This window comes from Mesoplodon bidens (genome assembly GCF_964165515.1).
Source record: "Mesoplodon bidens genome assembly, chromosome: 7".
Taxonomy (NCBI): domain Eukaryota; kingdom Metazoa; phylum Chordata; class Mammalia; order Artiodactyla; family Ziphiidae; genus Mesoplodon; species Mesoplodon bidens.
In genome coordinates this window covers 28,519,012-28,538,914 of record NC_138164.1, presented here as the reverse complement: position 1 = coordinate 28,538,914, position 19,903 = coordinate 28,519,012, and the positions used below count along the sequence as shown (strand labels likewise).

General features: G+C 38.4%; 1 protein-coding gene across 4 annotated transcripts in view; it reads right to left on the bottom strand.

The window, feature by feature from the left end:
• Positions 1-928: 928 nt before the first annotated feature.
• PDGFD (platelet derived growth factor D) overlaps positions 929-19,903 on the bottom strand; it is a 228,943-nt gene continuing 209,968 nt past the window's right edge. For all 4 annotated transcript variants that reach the window (XM_081239063.1, XM_081239062.1, XM_081239065.1 and 1 more), the window contains 2 exons: positions 10,862-11,076; positions 929-1,568 (listed from right to left, as the gene is read on the bottom strand). In XM_081239063.1, coding sequence (XP_081095189.1) covers positions 1,443-1,568; positions 10,862-11,076 — 341 coding nt within the window. In that variant the 3' untranslated portion in view covers positions 929-1,442. The remainder of the gene's footprint in view (positions 1,569-10,861; positions 11,077-19,903) is intronic.

Sequence of the window (19,903 nt, the reverse complement as noted above, 5' to 3'; positions counted from 1 at the left end):
ATGAATCACTTCTTATGCCTGGAGTCAGTCTCTGAGGTCTTAACAGACATTAAGGAGCCGGGGAGGAAAAATTACTCTAAGTACCAATAATAACCCCCAGTGCAAAGACTGCTTCCTAGTGTAGAGCAGGGCTGAACTTGTGCACCCACAATTTCCAGTGTGGCTTCTTAGAACAAGCTCCATAGATTTGGAAAGAACCAGAGACCCCAGGTCTAATTTCACTTAGTTCAAAAACAGGAATTCATCTGAATTGAATGGTGAGTGAGTACATGATTAGGAATCTACATCAATAAAACTGGGTTGTTTTAATACACAAAAGCTTCTAGGCTATAAATAGTCCATAATGGCTTGCCAAATATAAAATGCCATTGTAAATCCATGTCTGTATATCGAAGAGACAGAAACACAAAAGCAAGATATGTAAAATTAACTGGCATAATTTGGAGAGTATGTATCCGTTATTAAATATAGATCCCATTCAAATATTCCATCCAATTCCCAGTTATGTTAATATTTCAATGCTCACTTTTTTGACTTTCAACTGCCCACATTTTTCAATGAACACTATTTTGAAAGACTCATGCAGAGTCCTCATGCCATTTTCCAAAGGAGTTACTTCCATGGAGAGGTTTTTGAAAAGAAACAATTCTGCTATAGCTTATAAATTGTCTCTCATAGGATTATAATAATAAATCTTGCGGGAATTTTTTTGGAGATAGGTGTTAATGAATTTGCATGTGTCAGCAAGACACATAAAAAGAAGCCTTAATGGCTTTATTTCTAAAGCACTTATATTATTATGACATGCTTTTGGAGACAGGTAAATTATTGTCTATACAGCCAAGTATGTAGTACATCTCATGAGAAAAATGGTTAGGAATGTGCTTTTCCCAGAAACCATATTTTTTCTTTTTTTATAATTAAGATATATGCATAAGAAAATCTCATTTATTGGTTTTTACTATACAGGGTGCTTTCTTTAAAAGAGCAAGATCCAAAATTGTTTTGTGATTCAAAACTTAAAAATAAACAAATTCATCTTCCAAATCTTCCAAAGACATGTTCCATGTATTTACTATGTCCCTTATTTTGTCAGATTTTAAGGGTCTAGGTAATTAAACCATATGTAAGCTCTGGTGTACCTGGTTATATATACTGAATAAACCATATGATCTGTTTACACAGAGACATGGATATATATATACATATATATCCTCAGGCACTATTATTAAATGCAATCCTATATTCTTGGATATAGAGATTGATGATACACCTTTCTACTCATGACACTACCAAAGCTAGGTTGAAACTCAGCAACCACTTGTATTCATTGTTTTGCAGGCTAATAGTAAGTTCGGTTGCTGGTGGGAAAGGGGTCTCTTACCACACCCTTCTTAAAATAAAGGTTCTTTCATGCTTAATGTAAGTATGTGCACATTCTTTTATCGAGGTGGTCTTGAGCTGCAGATACAGTCGCACCGCTCATGGTGATCCAACTGGATGTCAACGAGAGCCATGTGCTTCGCTCTGCCCCTCCTCTTGAAATGGCCAGGCTCAAACTTTAACACCTAGGACAAAAAGCATTTCCTGTTAGAAAGCACCTGGAGTATAACTCAACTACATACCACTTATTCTCTTTATGACAACTGGTTCTTAAGCCTTTGAGGATCCAATGAAAGCTATGTGCTCGATCTTAGATTGCACACATGTAAATGTTTTTACAGACAATCACCAACTCCTTAAAGTAATGGAGTTCACTGATCATAGAGTAATGCCTCCTGCATTACCTACCTGCAGTACCAAGATGACTTCAGGTGTCTGAACAGGTATTTACTGAGAGCTTTCTAAGGGCCTGCTTTGTGCCAAGTGCTATCCCAAATATTATCATAAAGATTCTTCTGACCAAAGGGTGTGTTATGGATAAATATAACACTGAGAATATTATTATCTCTTTAGACAGGACAACGAATAAAGTCATGAACATAATATCCTGGTATGGTTAAATGTTTGGTTGATGTAAAACATTTTAGCCTGACGAAGGTCATTAGTGGACATAAATAACTGAAAATGTGTGTATGTTCTTACATATTTGTTAAGATATAATACCTATTACAATTCGAAACAGATCATGCTCCACTAAGATCTTTGTACATTAATACCTGTATAACAGTATGAATTAATTCTTAATTAATTCTTGAATTAATAAAGTATATCCTTAATTTTTTTTACATTAATAGGTTTAAATGTAATTTTTTGAATTATTAAGTTTAAATAGGAGCTAACTCTTCTTCCCTAGAGTGGCCTTCACTGAAGTCAATATTTGCCATCATATGCACAAATACTGGTTTTCTATACACTCCACAGTCAGTTTAATTGCTTCTTGTTTTATATTCTGAGGCTCCTGTTAGCCTTTATTTTTTATTTTGTTCTACTTTCCCTTTTAGACTTTAAACTCTTCACGACACCACATGCTACATGTATTATGTAGCATTTTATGGTTTTCAAAGAATTTGCACAGATGCACTATTTCGTTTGCCCTCAGACAAACCTTGTCACACAGTAGAGAAGGTATCTTTATTCACAATTTATAGGCAGGAGAACTGAGATTCCAAAGGAGGCCAGGTGCCAGAGTCTTCTGGCAACCTGGAGCTGGGAGCAGGGCTTTTGTCCTCTAGGCTTCTAGCACACTCGAACCCAAGGACCCAACACCTCTCCAATGTGGTTACGATTTCCTTTTGTGTCTCAAAGCTGTGTCAGGCACACATGTGAACTGAAATGGGGACCTGATGCTTGGTATACGTTGGTCCTAGATGAAGATTAGATGCTTTCAAGGTTGTATAACTTTTCATGGCATCCCCACAATTTTTTACTATGGATTGTCTTCCCAGCAATTTTCTCATCCTTACATTACCTGTTTCAAGTCATAAACAAACCAAAACCATCTACTAGGACACTAGGCCTAGAGTCCTCAGTCCTCATGTGTCCCCTTTACTTTCACATTTAGCCCTGTTGTTCCATAAGAGTTCTGTGGGGTGGGTCATTTGTTCAATGTTCAATAAAGCTAAGGAGCCTGGAATCTGCTAACACAGAGTGAAATACCGAGTCCCATTTGTAGAAGAGCTTCAAAAGAATATTGTGAATACAGAACTGGGGTGGGTTGGGTGGGAAGGAATGCTCCAGGAGAGTTCATGAGGGAGGCATAAAGACTCAAAACTACTTGATTGTAGTAAAGCTAGTCCAGATGCCAGTTTTGATAGCTAATTACCTTTTTTACCTGCAATTCTACTGCACTTACACTATGTATCACACAAGTTCACATGACGTATGATGCTTTCTCTCTATTAATTGTATTACAAGTGCCTTGAGGACAAGGACAGCAAAAACAATCACTAACATTATTGAGTTTTTACTAGATGCCACACACTGTTGTGACTTTGCAAGTATTAAATGTTTTGGATGTCATTGCAATACTATGAGATAGGTACTTTTCTAATTTTGTTCCCAGATAAGGAAAGAGAGAGATTAAGGTTACAGAGCCAGTGACTGGTGTAACCAGTATTTGACTCCATGTGGCCTAACTAGTGCCCTTACCTGGAAATTGAAATTTTGTTTGTGCAGGTCAGCAGCATGTTGGGAACATAGTAGCTGCTAAAGAATGTACCTGGGTGAACGTGGTGGGTGATGCTGCCAGTGCAGAAGTATGGGCACGTATGTTCACGGTGTCCCCTCCCTGCATCTCCTCTACCCCAACCTCCAACAAACAGATGGGGAAAAACAAAACAAGCCAAGAGACAAAGCAGAGGCCAAAATGAAGTGGCCTATGCTTTGCATCACTTTTAAGCCTTTCACAATTGTGAAATAAAATTTCAAGTATCGAGAGCAGAATGACAATAACATTTGCCTTTCCCTGCTCCCATGTTCTCTCCTGCTGGGTCTCTAAAGAAAATAAAAGCTGTTGCATCTCTGTGAAAAAATAAGTATCCAAATAAATGGATGAAAAGTGTATTGCATTTTGAGGTATTAAATACCCTGCCCATGACAGATATGAAAGCCCTACTGTGCCATATTTGGTCAAAATGCCTTGGAAGGGGTTAAGGGTTGGGTTCCTACAACTTTGCCAAGAATTTCTCTAATATTAGTCACTGTTGTCCAGCCTATAAACCGGATTTGGGAGTTGGAATATTCAGGGTAAGAAAATGATTCCTAAGAAGCTGAGCATATGATAAATATTCTCTGTTTAAAAAAGACCATTATCAAAGCCTAATATGTTGCCATGACTGATATCTATAAAATCAGTGCTCTGTTGATTTTCTTCTTCTTTTGATGACAAATGAAAGTGTGTGCTTTGGGATGAGAGCAGAGCCTGGCCAGTTTTTCTAACTGGTCTCCTGATTGTTCAGGGATTTTCCCTGTGTTTTATATTAAGCCATGTGAGCACAGTATATATGTGTTTTGCTGATAAGAGGAGAAAAATGAATTGGCAGACACTTTTCCAGACAAGACAGGAAAGCGTTGTTTGAACAAAGTGGAAATTGGACTGCTTTACTGGCTGATCACAGCACTGATGTTCAAAGCTTTCAGACCATGTAATAGTCTTAGGCTCAGGTATACAGCATTGAAAGGAGGAAGAAAGCAAAGCTGATTTGAGAGAGCATGAAAAGTTAAAAGAAAAATGAAAAGCCTTTATCTGAGAAAGCAAACTGTCTATGGGTTATCTGGTCACCTTTAAAGGAAAGGAACCATTGAATTAATTACAGCTGCCAAAGGACACACTAATAGGTACCATCACAAAATGCTTTCCTATTTTCTGAGCTTTGATTTGCAGCTGCAAGCACACACACTGAAATAAAAATCCATGGAGGAGCAGCCAGCCATTTCTTATCACCTATGGGTGAAAATGGCAATCTTGACCCTTCTCCACCATCTGGAAAACCACATGAAGCCAAGGAAAGTTGACTTTTACTAAATGGAGAATGACTGAGCCTGTTGGCAGCTTTCATACCACTACAAAAAATCAAAGATTCTCAGTTTGCAAATTACCATAACACAAAAGATATTTAACTACGGTTACTCACCTTGTCGCTAATAAACCACTGAATGAATCATTGCCGTAAAGCTATTACACTAATAAAACAATACTAGGCAGAAAAGCTATCTGCCAAGTTGAGTTCTTGTTTACTGGGAATATAAAAAATGTTGTTAAGGCCTTGTAACAGCTCTCAAATTAATGGCTGACATAGGAACACAAGTACATATTTCAGGACACATGCATTGTATAAACCTGAATGATTAAGAGTTTATTTAAGGTTCTACCCAACTCTTAAAGCAGGTAGCATTCAGTACACATAGTTTCTTATCTTAAGAAAAAAAAAAAGCTTCATATTTTTTGCTTCCATTTTGATTTCTTTCATGCTTATAGACTTTATGAAAAATGTTAAGATTTTTAAGGGCTGGTAGTCAACTTTTCTGAAACCCAAAGTGACTGCAAGCAAAAATATTTTGAGAAGGGATAACATATTATTTGCTACCTGGGTCATTGCTCATCTTGCAGGTGATAGTTTCAAGGGAAGCTGAGACATAGTCCTCAATAAGAAAGACACAAATAACAGAGTTCAGCACTGTTTTCCTGACAAGCTAAGTATGAAGGTGACCAAAGGTGGGGGTTATACTATGGGTCTATATAACTCTCATGAATTTTCAAAATGCAATCTTGATCTCTAAAAGTAAGTGGACATTTACTTATAATTGAAATTTTCTGTGAGCACTTTGGGGTATATTTAGCCACAGTTCTACCTTCAGAGAACTAAACAGGTAAATGATTTTGACAGAACTTTAGAAGGTTAATGACTACATGTTCAGCCCACCAATTGCAGAAAACATAATGGAAGCCTAGCTGGCCACCAAGTTTCAAAGCACTGCATTAGCACTGACTATCATTCATGCCACAGATAGGTCTTTGTCTACCTGGGGAGTATCATGCCCCAAGGCAGGTTTGCTAAACTTTGGCAGGAAGGCCTAATGTGAAGCCAGAGCTCCAAGGGAAAGGATGTATGCACTTTGTAGTACTTAGAGAATCACTTCACCAGTGAGTCATTTGGGCCATAAGGGAGTTAGAACTGAGAAGGCCCAACCACATTCACAGAAAATTCCACCCACATCTGTCTAGTGCTTTACAGTCTTCAGATGCTTTCATTCTACCAGGATCCTCAAGAGATAAGTAGCACAGGTATTACTACCGAAGAGAGAATAAAATTTTTATAAGCATTCTATAAACAGTAACTGTTCCAGATCATATATCTTTGTTCTTTTGTATTTACTTAGCACTTCAACCACCAATTTGTTTACATTCCTAACACAATTTCAGTAAAATAAGATTTAGGGAGTAGGTGAATGGATATCATATAATTTCAGATCTGTCTCGGAACTCAAAATTGTAGGTTATCGTGGGGAGTAAGTGAGCAAACCCGAGGCCCTGGGGAGTTTTAAGTAGCTGGCCCTAGGTGGCCTCCCATGTGAGCCCACCTCTTCAGTTGTGTGATTGTTTTTCTCTATTGTCTTGTCTCTTCTAGGAACACACAGGAAAGGCCTGCAAGAGAGTTGTCTCATGGTCTCACTCAAAGAGGGAGAAAGGGGAAGAAGCAGGGAGACTCTGTATAAGCTCTAGAAATGTTGTTTCCAGAAAAAGAATAGAAAAGAGATTTTCTTGACTTTTGTTATGGTTAGTTAGAATCATAACCCCAAAACTCATTGCCTTTGCCATAGAGTAGAAACCTTTTGAAAAAAATTGCTTTCCTGTCTCGCTGGTTTCAATTTGCAATTTTACCTAAATTTGTTTCAATGATAGATGTTTAAAACATGGAAAAATTAAAAGTACCATTCTTTTATCTCAAATCTAAAGCTCAACATTTTATTAACTCTAATTAATCTTTTGTTTCATATATAAAAATATCTGCTTACATCTTCTAACTCAAACTGTAATGTGCAGCAAATTTTTAATATAAAATTCGTAAACTTAAAGTAAAGTTAAAATAAAAAGAATCCTCAGAAGTCATTTTTTCAAGCAACAGGAATGATTCTAGATGTTGTAAATATGCCAGACACAGAGATGTGTCTAGGCTTATGCTTTTCAATATGGTATCCCCTAGCCATGTGTAGCTATTTACATTAAATTAGTTAAAATTAAATAAAATTAAAAATTCAGTTCCTCATTTGCATTACACACATTTCAAATACCCCATAACCACATGTTGCTAATGACTACCAGATTGGATAGTACAGATATGGAACATTCCTATCACTGCAGAAAGTTCTACCAGATAGTGCAGGTATATCAGCATTGTGACAAAATCATGAGAGGAAGGACAGAGAAAATTAACTTCTATCTTTCTCTCTCTCTGTTGCCTCCTAAGTTTTTGGCTGTTGACTGAATGGACATAGCCAGGAGACCAAATGATAAAAAAAAATAAACCAGTAAGTATTAATTTAAAAGGTCACCATATTTTTAGGAAATATCCCTTCATTACACATTATCAAGGAAAGATAACTAAAATAATAGCATCCTCTAATTGTCTACACAATATGTTTTCTGGAACTCTCCCTTTTTAAGAATCACTACCAAAAGTGTTTTTTTTTTATATCCTACGTATTCCAAGAAGCATAGAAAGGTTAACAGGAAAAAGGAAAAATACTTTAACAGGATACCTACAAAATTTTGAGAACAGGAAATAATAAGATTATAACATTTTATTGCACAGTGAAAAATGCTCAGAGCCCTACAGGAGAAGTTGCATGACCTGGGAAAAGAGCAATGATATTAACTTCCTTCTATTTATAATTTCTAATTATTGGTAATTTTATAATTATACATTTTTAATTTCTTGGATTTTATTCCTTAAATGTTGAGCTTTGAAATATCTGTGGAGTCATACAGGCTTGCTTATGTGACAAGTTCTAGTCACCCCCTTAAGGGTGCTCATCTCTCATGAAAACTAATTTCACATCTCATCAGTTACAACCAGGAGCTGGGGAAACCAGTTTCTCATTTCTCTGAGTTAAAAATACAGACATAGAAATAATAGAACAGAGGATAAGGATTCTTCCCTAATGAGACTGAGCTCAAGCAACCCCCATTTCTGCAAATGGAACAAGCCTCCTGCTCTTTTCCACAGGGCACTGGACAGAGTGGTCACTGTGACACATTTCAAAGGTATTTTAGGAATTTGGGGGAAGTGTGCCAGCCGTGTGTGTTCCAGGTATGCAGTTACTGACAAAACAGGTATGCTGTTTTGTTCCTTTGTCCAGAGCTCAGCAGAGTTACTTTGTACAGAGCTCAGCAGACTCCGAGAAGTAAAAATATCATGACATGTTTCAAAGACGTGATTTAGACAGCAGTTTCAAAAATATGCCAACATTTTAGACCCACTCATGTGACTGAACAAAGAGATCAAGGGCTTCCCCTTCTAGATATTAATTGTGAACAGAGATTTACAGGTAACAGCTACTGTGTACAGAGACGAGAATAGACCTAAGAAAAGGATCCTTCAGACTCCTTCAGAGTTAACTGTCTGGGATGTGAGGGTCCTTCTGGGTGTATGTTTAACTCTGTGTTTCCACAATAAGCAATTTAAAAAATCAAACTGCAACTTCTCTCTGAGCAGAGAGTCAAGATGAAAATAAAGCATCAAAGGCCTGAACTCACATGTTTTTCCTCACAGTTAAGACTACGTAGAGATCTTGTCACTTCCTGGCTTATTTTAACTGGAACCAAATTACTGAATTCTGCATTTGTCCTCAGGGTATGACTCAACAATACAAAATTCACTTCTTAGACACAAAGGACAAAGTCCAATCTAGAGTTCATCAGGTCACACAAAAATAAAACACAATGAACACAGTCAACAGCATTCTCTGGATATGAGAACAGTTATTTTTTTTTTACTTTGAAAACTGTGGGGTGAAGTAAGAAATTCTTGTGACTAAGAAAACCAGCTCTATGCAGGTCTAAAATCGTGTGTCCCCATCTGTCTGAGGTAAGCAGGGTTATTGTGGTCTCCGACCTCCTGAATTTCCCAAGTTGAAAATACTGCTTATGACGTATCCTTTTTCATTTAGCTCAGAAATTACCTCCTAACTTATTGTTTTATTGTTTTCAGGATAACGAAATGGTTGTATAAAGCGGGAGATTTTTATTTAGGGAGCACCATCTATTCCTTTGTTTTGGTAGATACTGATGAAAAGCAACTCAAACAATAATTCCTAACAATAGTGTTTGCTTCATACTTTATATATATATATATATATATATATATATATATATATATATATATATATATATATATATATATATTTTTTTTTTTTTAGTCTGCATTGGGTCTTTGTTGCTGTGCATGGGCTTTCGTAGTTGAGGTGAGTGGGGGCTACTCATTGTTGCAGTGTGCAGGCTTCTCACTGTGGTGGCTTCTCTTGTTGCGGAGCATGGGCTCTAGGCACGTGGGCTTCAGTAGTTGTGGCATGTGGGCTCAGTAGTTATGGTTCACGGGCTCCCGAGTGCAGGCTCAGTAGTTGTGGCGAACGGGCTTAGTTGCTCCGTGGCATGTGGGATCTTCCCAAGCCAGGGCTTGAACCCATGTCCCCTGAAGTGGCAGGTGGATTCTTAACCACTGTGCCACCAGGGAAATCCTTTAGTTTATATTTTAGACATATTTCAAAAAGATGTTTCACATCTTACAAAATGCACTTCATATGCACCGTTTTATGTGATTCCCCAGAACCATACTGTATGGGATTATCGGATATAATTTCTTCGTTCTATTTCACGCACATGAAAACCGCATCTCTAAACATTAGTGACTCACAAAATCAGGAAGTAATAGGGTTGCCGTCAATTTCAAGAGCAGTGCTAACTCCCCTTAAGTCCACTCTTTCTTTAATCTTCAATAAAGTGCTATAAATTTTTAACAAAGAGAGCACAGTGTTACTAGTGATAAGAATATAGACTTTAGAAACAGTTGATCTGTTTAGGTCCTGCCTCTGTGAGTTACTGACCAGGTCACGCTGGTCAATCTACTGCTGGTCTCAGTTTACTCATCTATAAAAAGGGAAAAAAAATAGCACTCCCGTCAACATTGTGGAGAAACTGCCAAGTGAGCTAATGATTGCTTACAATGATGTCTGGTACACAGTAAAGGCTTACATACATTCCCTGTTATTATCATCAAAGTTTACTGCTCTCCTTAAATTTTTGTTCCTCTTGTATCTTTAAGTTTACTTTTGTTTATTTTTGCATAATTTCAGAGATGATTCCTCAGTCATATTTAGGAAAAATTAGTACTTCTGGAAGAAAAATATTTCCATATTTAGAGAATGAAAATGTCTACAACAATGTATCTTTTCTGACAATTTATATTTTGCTATCTTTACCTTGCTTCATTTTTCAATGACTTGATTGAATTAAAGTTTGGCTCTTAGCATTTTCTTAACGTAACCTAGATTTGCAGTCATACACTGTAAATGAATCCCATCATATTTCTATAAGGAAGCCAAGTAAGCTCTCAAATTACTGCATCATACATTTGACTGTGTATACTAACAGGACTGTTGTCAACCCATATAGTATATTATGAATAAGGGTTAGAAAAAGGAAACCTTCTTCAGGATACACTCTCCCCAGGGCACCTAGCTTGGCAAATTTATCTTGAGTACAATTTCCCAGTCATCTCCCTGGGAGGTGCCCCTGTGCAGTGAACAACATGAACAACCAACGCAATGGCCCTGTTTCCCAGCAGCCTAGAGACTACAGGACATTTGCAGCTGAAAAGGGCTAAATGCAGCACTGCAACAAAGAAATCTGAAAACGGCGTACCTCGTGATACTTCTTCACAGTTTTCCCTGAATTGCACGTACAGGACTTCCAGCTGACAGTTCCACAGCCACAGTTTCCCCCACAGCGTTGCACGAGGAGGCAGCGTGGAAAGAAGACCACATTGGTCACCTTCAGCTCCTCTCTCAAGTTGACCGAGTAATTCCTGGGTGTGCAACTATAACGCTTGACGTCATCATTGAGCCTGTCCAGGTCAACTGTAAGAAACACAGCAGCGTGTAAGCAAGTGCACAACTGTGGCATACACACTCGGCACACATTTTTGCGAACAGGCTGGGAAGATTCTGTGAGGACAGCCTTAACCCAGGGCTTGAATCTATCCTTGGGATCTCAGTTACTACCCCAAACACCAAAGATGGAAAATCAAATTTCTCTTTTGATCCCATCTGCCCTTCAAAAAAAAAAAAATCAACAACAGCAAAGAGAAAACAGAAAACCTTCAAAAACTTAGCTAAGTCTATATCTTGGCTCAATTTTCCTTGCACTTTTTTAATGCAAAAAAAAAAAAAAAGTTCCAAGGAAAGAAAATGTAACATTTAGCAATTTAAAATAATTGTCTTTGCTTTAAAAAATGTGTGTGTGTTTATCTTCTTGATTCTAAATAACTCCTGACTGTAAGCCATTACTTAAATACAATTTGAATTATATCAGGGACACATTAGGGAGAATTACTCTAATCGATGCACCTGGCAGTGAAATTTTACAAGTAAATGTGAGGAATAAAAAGGTTTTGGCTTCATTTTAACTCTGAGGTCAACCAAAATGTCAAAGGACATGGCTTTTTGGGGGTTGTGAATATGATGGATATTTGTGCATTGGGTCCTAGATGGCAGTATAGCATACTGGTTAAGTGCTTGGGCTCTGCAATAAAGGTACAGCTGCATTCACATCATGGCTATGCCTCCTTTTAGTTGGAAAGTTACTGCTCCAAACCTCTGCTTCTTCATCTATAAAATGTAAATAGTATAACTTTACTTATTTCACAGCAATATTTGAAGTATTGAATGCAGTGTGCCTGGTACTAATTAATGCTCATTATTTTATTCATCTTGATTCATTTTGATTTTTCCTCCAATTTTTTCCTTTAAAGTCAAATGGTCAATAATTAAAAATTTTTTTTTTCAGATCTTTCTCCTCTGTTTCTCTCTTTTGGCCGTTATTCTATGTAAATGATTATCTGGGGGTGGTGGTTATTGGGACTTCTATGAATTAAGAGCATCACCCTAAATTTTCAAATTTTAATCATTAATATTTTACTTGAGTTAAATTTGTATTATTGTAGTATATAAATTACATTTTAATTTGTGGTCTCAAAATCCATCTAATCGCCCATCTATTTGGCATCCAAATCGTCTAGCGGGTCAATGTACATGACTATCTTCTCACAAGAATGCAGTTAGAAGAAAGCCCTTTGCCGCCCCCCCTCCCCCCGCCCCCGGGTTCCACACCATTTCCGAGTGCACTCCCTTGTCACCAGCCAGGCCACCACAGAAGGAATCCCATAAACGTTAGGCAGTTATCATCAGGCTTACTCTGGATTCTAGCCCCATTAAATGTCTTAGTCCTAAACCAAAACTGCTTGAGGAACAGTAAGGAGTGCTCTTTTGGGGGTAGAGGTCAAAGGCTAAGGATGCTGTCAGTAGAATGCATCTGAACGAAACAGAAATAAAAGAAGGCACGAGTGGGTGAAGAGTCCACTTAACCCCATGAAGTCAGCTAAAAGGCTGGCCATACGGTCAATGACCCCTTGAATAAGGAATTAAATGGCAATTGAACTAATGCTCTGCCTTGAGTGCTTTTGATTCTCAAGGGCAGGGATTTTCCCCCAACTGTTATATGCTTAGCCCAGGACACTGTGGGCGCTGAATAAATGTTAAATAATTACTGTGCATAATTTATTGCTTTTTTCCCCTTCCTTTGTAAAGACATGTCATAAGTTTAGCTATAATCAAGCCAGATTTAAAGTGAATGAACTCTGTCTTGGGAAAGGAACCATTTTATTGCTGCTAAAGCCCTGAAAATAACTGCAAGTAAAGCAGAAAGGATTATGTAAATGGATTAAGAAGTGCACCAATCATCCATTACAAGTGTCACCTTGAGATAAATACTGATGCTGGCTGTGCATTACAGGGCTATGGACAGGGCTAATGCAGAGGGCCAAAGCTGTTGCTGGTGATGATGGGAATATATTTTGTCTAACAGCAGGAAGCGGTTGTGGCATGTGGAAGGCAGAGAGGGATGGGAAGGAAGTGACAATACTGAGTGTACTTGAGTTCAGCCAGTCCTCTGCTAGGCACATGATACATAGGACTACCTGTCGTTGTTCCCCACCCTCTTTTTTTTTTTGCCCACCATTTTGAGATGTGTATTACTCACTCAGAGTGAATACTAAGTAGGAAAACTGGGCTCGAAGTCATTCTCTCTTTTGCCTCATGGTCTCTGCCACATAAGGCAGAGTGGGGGGATGGCAGGCAAACTTATAGCTGACCGAGGAAGATCGACCTCCCTGGCACTGTATCAAGCTTTCCCGTATGGCATTGTGCTAGGACTGGGGTGGTAAATGGCTACACCCTTATCTCCAGAATATGTCCAAGCCAAACTACAATATGATTCCCTGTGGGAATTCAGCTAACTCCCAAAGTGCTGTCAACAAATCAGGATAGGCACGTATGCCTTACTCATCTTGGAGCAAAACTCTTCACATTGTATAACTGTTTTACTGACTAGCGCTGGTTATTTCCAGTTCCTACCTGCCATGAAGAGATTGACGATGTTGTCAGTTTTATGCATCAATTCACTGACGTGACTCAGAACTGTGACCCAGTGTGACTGCTGTAGAATCCAGCTGTCCTGCTTATCAGGGGATTGAAACCACGAAGGCACTCAATTTAGAACGAGAACTAAAAGGTTCTTCAGAGTGGATGCAAATAACTTCAAAGTGCCACTGCAGACTGTCTGCAGGGGATGTTGAATTTCCAGTCAAAGAAGACTGACTAGGCAACACAGCAGAGCAGGAAGCCAGACAAGTGAATGAGTGGCAGTTAAGGCTTCCAGGGCTCTGGTCTGAAGGGAGGCTCTTGTGTGAGGGAGGCAGGCCAAGCAGTACAAACTCAGAGAGGGGAGCTGCCCTTTCCATTCCCGCTTCAGTCTCCACAGCAAAATATTTCAGAGCAACAAGGACATTCCAGATTTCATTCAAAGGCCCTTTAATTACCTAGATGCCCTTATTTCACCCAGGTGTACATAATGTGATAATCCTTCTTTTGATGTCCTTTTGAATTTGAGTCTTGCCTTCTCATGGATCTTTGACATTAGTTACGTCTTTGGGCTGTGTACTGACAACCTGATGGAAAGGCTGAGAAGGCTCCACTGTTGTCAGAGCTTTCCTCTGGACATGTTAATCCAATGTGGGCCACTGCCTAGAACCTCAGGGAGCACCTTTTTTTCTGCAGCTCTGGTCTGAAAGTGCAGCCTAGTCACAGAGGTACCTGGGCTGTGGTAAGAGCTCTGGGATCTGAGCACTAGGTCAGGGATGTGTAAAGCAATGGTACATTGGTGAATGCACTCACTGGTTCAGTTTCTAATCCATTCAGGCTCAGGTTTGGGAGGAAGGAGAGTCAGCCTGGTCTTTTTTATATTGACCATCTATATTCCTAAGTATCAGGTAGCATGAAAAGTTCTTCACATATACAATTGCATGAAATCCCCATCAATGCTAGGAATTACATACTATCATTACCCTTACTTTTACACTTGAGAAAATCGAGGCTCTGAGAGGGTAGGGAAAAGAACATGTCCACAGCCACATACCTAGTCAGTGGTAGAGCCAGAGTCTGAATTCAGGTTTTTTCATTACTCTTGCACTTCTAAGCCCAGGTCTAAAGATTTGAAGGAGGGTGCAAAGAGCAGATTCTACGAGCCCTGATGGACCTTTCCGTCTAGAGGTCTACTCTCTGTCAAATGACCTGGCTTCCTAGGTGCGTTGCTAGGCACTGACCTGCCACTTTCAAGATGTTGTCAATTACATATACCCAAGCATGTACTCCTGGGCACACACATTCATCTATTGGATTGTACTGGAAATGTACACTGGGTTCTTGCAAATAAACCAGGCAACTGCACAGAACGTCCTTTTTCCTTTGGTATTGAGAAATACAATGAATTTCATATTTTTTCACCTGAAATGAGAGGACTTTTGTCAATTCATGATCTTCACTTTGTTCTCATTTCTCCTGGAATTCCTTCTTGCCCTTACCTACCTGTAGTCTTTGTTATGAAAACCAATCGGAGGTCCACGTAAAGAGTTGGATGGACTGATAGCAATTGTTTTCAGGGGGCAAAAAATGATAGAACCCTAGAGATTCTTTCTAGAGGACAGATAAAGCCAATATTATATTTCACATGCTTGGCAAACACAGCATAGGTGGTGATCAGTTTATGATAAAAATTTAAAAGCCTTTTCTAAATTAATCATTTCAATTTTTTGTGAATACAAAAATTCATTGTGAAACAAAATAATGTCCTCACATTGAATGTAAGAAAACAATTTTTTTTTCCTTCCCATGAATGTTTGATTCACGGTTTGTTTTGTTCAATAAGAGGATGGTTTCCTTGGGTCAGTCTCTTCTGGGTGTCAGGTTTATTGGTTGGCTTTCACTGTGCTGGCCTTTCATCAGTCTTTATTCTGTTATGTGTGTCACCAGCCTTTTTTCTCTTTATCTTCCTGAATCTGCTAGTGTTCAGTTAAACTTCTCTATATTCTTGGAGCTAGCCAGTAATCATTTTAATACAAGCAAATTGAGCCTTTGCAGGCTAAAATTCTTTATGAACTCTCTTAGCAGGCACTCACTAGCAGCCTCTATATCAGTGTAGGTTTGGCAATAGAAGAGCAAGTGCTTGAAGTAGGGCCATGCCTTATTTATTTATTTATTTATTTATTTTTGCGGTACGCGGGCCTCTCACTCTTGTGGCCTATTCCGTTGTGGAGCACAGGCTCCGGACATGCAGGCTCAGTGGCCATGGCTCACGGGCTCAGCCGCTCCACGGCACGTGGAATCTTCCTGGACCGGGGCACGAACCCATGTCCCCTTCATTGTCAGGTGGACTCTCAACCACTGCACCACCAGGGAAGCCCCATGCCTTTTTTAAAACCATGCTTTTGTCATTCTAGTTTACCTTCTCTGACATCTCCGTCCACTATGTCATTTTAATCTTCTAAGTCAAAAGGCACATTCACCCTACATCTCCTCTGACCCCTTCACTATATACTCACCACACATTCTCTGCCTTCTATTATAGCACTTACTTTGTAGACTTTGCTTTATCCTTTTTTTTTTATTTAGGTGTTTCTTGTCCACTAAACCATAAGGTTCTTGAAAGCAGAGTTAATCATATTTTTATCTCCCCTCTCCTAGTGCTTTGCCCCTAGTGGAAGGACCAAATATAGCTCATTTAAGTCCACCTCTCCTAAAACCATTTGGTTTCAACAGTTAGAAGCAGAATACTGATGAAAAAACTACAACATTTTTTTTTTGTAGTCTAAGTACACATGCCATTTTAGTATATTTGAAATAACTAATTAAATCTAATAAAAAAACAACTGGAGTCACTATGGCTCCCCAAGACAAACATTTCTGATTTTTCTTAAATATCTATCTTCTGTGGGATACCCATAAACTTAAAGTCAAAATTAGAAAAAGTTCAGGCCATTTATAGACCACTAGTCAATCCAGATTTTCTTTGCAAGGAATAGGTATTCAGTAACTACTATCTAAATGAATCAAACTACTGATGGTTGTTGGGTTAGAACTGAAAAACTAGGGTTCTAGAACCAGCTCTATCAAGGACGAACTGTGATGCACGAAGATTGGCACCAAGACCCATGGGCTCTAGCAGCTGTGTCCCATGGGATAAAGGATACCATCCAGAAGGTTGGCTCTCTGATACACATCTCGAGGTGCTCAGAAATATGTCTTGCCAAATGGGGAGTAGTCCCACAATCTGTTAGGTAAAGTGCTTTATTATAAACTTGACTTTGATGTTACAACACTAGATTTATGGCATTTTATGTCAGGGTGGGAGGTAAGGGGAATATATAAAGAATTGTAGTATTTTTATACCAAGCAACTAGGGGCTCTCAGCCTTCTTCAAGGTGCATAAATTTCCCAGGAGGAGTCTGTTCCTCTTTATGGACATCACAACCTCACTGTGATTTTCAGGTTCCCTCTTCTATAAATTAGCACATAATTGTGAAAATTGTTTCCACATTTCAACCCAAATTTTCAAGTGCAAATAAGTCTGGAAAGAACAATTATCTCATAACTTTTAATGAGGGAATATCAGGGTATTTTAAACTTAAAATCATGAATCTCATGACTCCATTTGCTGGTCTAATTTCTGAAAAATGGAAACATTTACCACTTGTATTTATAAAAATTAACTGAAATCACAGTAAAATATTCCCACTCAGACAATTCCTAATTGTCAGGGTTTAAAAACATTGTTAAGCAATGAGCGAATGGAAATTTACTGAACACCTACTCAAGTCTCATGGAATTCTCATAACAAACTGTTATCTTAGAGACTACTATTCCCATTTGATAGATGTGGAAACTGAGATGCAGAAGAGTTGAGTGACTTGCCTACAGTCACTGGACATATAGTAGGCATTTGACAAATACTTGCTAGAAAATGAATGGGTGAGTGCAAGGATATCTGCAAGGCATTGGATTAGGCATGAAAGCAGCTGTCACCATCATAAGGCAATTCTCTGAACTCTAGGTGGATGTATGAAGTACATCTATGCAATGAAAAATAAGAAAACAGGTTAGGAGATGAATAAGAATCAAGGAGATCTTTCTCTTGTCTCTCATTTACTAGACTATTGAGTCTGAACTTTACACATTATTGGTTCCCCCACAGCATTGACTTTGCAGCCAACACACCCAGGTTCATGTCATGGCTCTCTACTTTATAGCTGTCGCTGAACCTTTCTGGATTTGTTTCTTTTATTAGATAAAATGGGAATAACAATACTCTCCTGCCAAGAAATTCATTGAGCTTGAATGCGTTAAAAGTGTCTGAAGCAAGGTCCAGACCCTAGCTCTCAGTAGGGATGCCTCACATTGACCTCGAACTGAGTAAAACAGATCAATGAAGTAAGGTTAAGAACAGAATCACCTAAACCAGAAGTGGCTAAGATTCTGCAATTGGTGATCACTAAGGAAAGGAAGGTCATGTCCACTTCGATCGAAATGTCAGAAAACAATGATGATGTGTTGTTTTTAGTTAAATTTCATGGGACATAGCACTCAGCACAGTCCTTTGCAAGTAAAGACACTTAATGAGCCAGATGTTCCCGCACCAGCAGTTTCTGCATGAATGTGTGCTCTAGGAAGGGTATGCTCTCTCCTTAAGTCCATAGGGGCACTGAGCACAAGGATGCTGCAGAGGATTCCCAATGCTACACAGGTAAAAATGGGTACAGGAACTACAAGGCAAACCCGTTCATCTTTAACAAGAGTGAGTGTTGTGGAAAAGGCACATTTGTCCACCCAGACACTAAAAGTTACCTGTGGTTTTCTACTGCAAAATGGATTTCCTAATCAATGTGCATTTGAATTATATACCTAGATGGGAGGAATAACTTTGATGATGAGAGTGGGCTTAGGATATCCACAAAGATAGACAGCCACTATAGGAGAAAATCAGAGGCTGCAGTGGCAGTAAGAGAATAAACAACCAACAAGGTCCTTGTCCCTGTGTTGAGATTTTCTTCAAACATTTTATGTGTGTGTCCTCATAGACACATGTGACACTATAAATGATAATATGGTTTTTATTAATGTTTGCTGGCAAACTGAATGAGTGGGGAATCTAGTTACTTACAAATCATATGGGTTATAAAGAGTGGCTAAAATCTAAAAAAAAAAGCTTTAAAAAGGAAATGTCCAAAAAGCAAAAGGGTGCCAGAAATTTCTGGGTAAATATATCATAGACAAGTTTAGTACTTGGCAACTATTTTGTAAACTTTTAATGAGTTTACTGATTATACAAATACTTAATTATGACAATATTTGGATACTCTGTAGGAGGCTATCCAGATTACTGATGCTTATCTAAGAGCCTTATAAGGAAGAGAGTAGGGTCCACAGAAATACCTTGGTTCTGTGCAGAGTTCTGTATTCAAGTAATAATAATAGCTAGCATTTACTGAGGGCCCACTAGGAGTTGGATACTCTGCTATTATTAATCCTCACATGACATTGCAAAGTTGTTATAATTAGAGTCATTTTACCAAATGGAGAAAACACAGGCTCAGAGGTCTTCACATAACTCTCCAAGGCCACCATTAGTACTTGAGTTAGAATTTTATTATAAGCTTACTTGACTCCAAAGTCCATGCTCTTTCCACTATGACATTCTTTCTTTTGCTGTATTTCTATCAAATTTATGGTAAACAATTTTAATATTGATAAAGAAAACTTTTACTTGGTACATACCAGAGGGTTCAGGAAACTCAGTGAAGCTAACCCTTATTCAACACAAGAAATTAGAAAAGAAATCCATTTTATTTAACGTCTGTAGTACCTCTGTTTGTTTAATTTACCGGTAGATAGTTACAGAAGGATATCTCAAGAGTGACTTATCTGATTCATCACTAGCGTCAGCCAAGGGCTTTCTGCAAATTCTCACCCAGATATCAAATAGGCAGAGAGAGAAAGTTGTAAGCATTCAATTTACTGTGACTTTAGGTCATTTCTAAAATATGTTCATATCTTAATACACTCTGAAATTATTTCCTACATTCTAAACTGTTTTTTAATTACTTTTATGGGCAACTTCTACCAAATATTCACCAAAAATAACATTTATAAAAAAACATGTTAAACAACATATACCATGAGGTGTACCTGCTTAAACTTTTTTATTTATTTTTGCGGTACGAAGGCCTCTCACTGCTGTGGCCTCTCCTGTTGAGGAGCACAGGCTCCGGACGCACAGGCTCAGAGCCATGGCTCATGG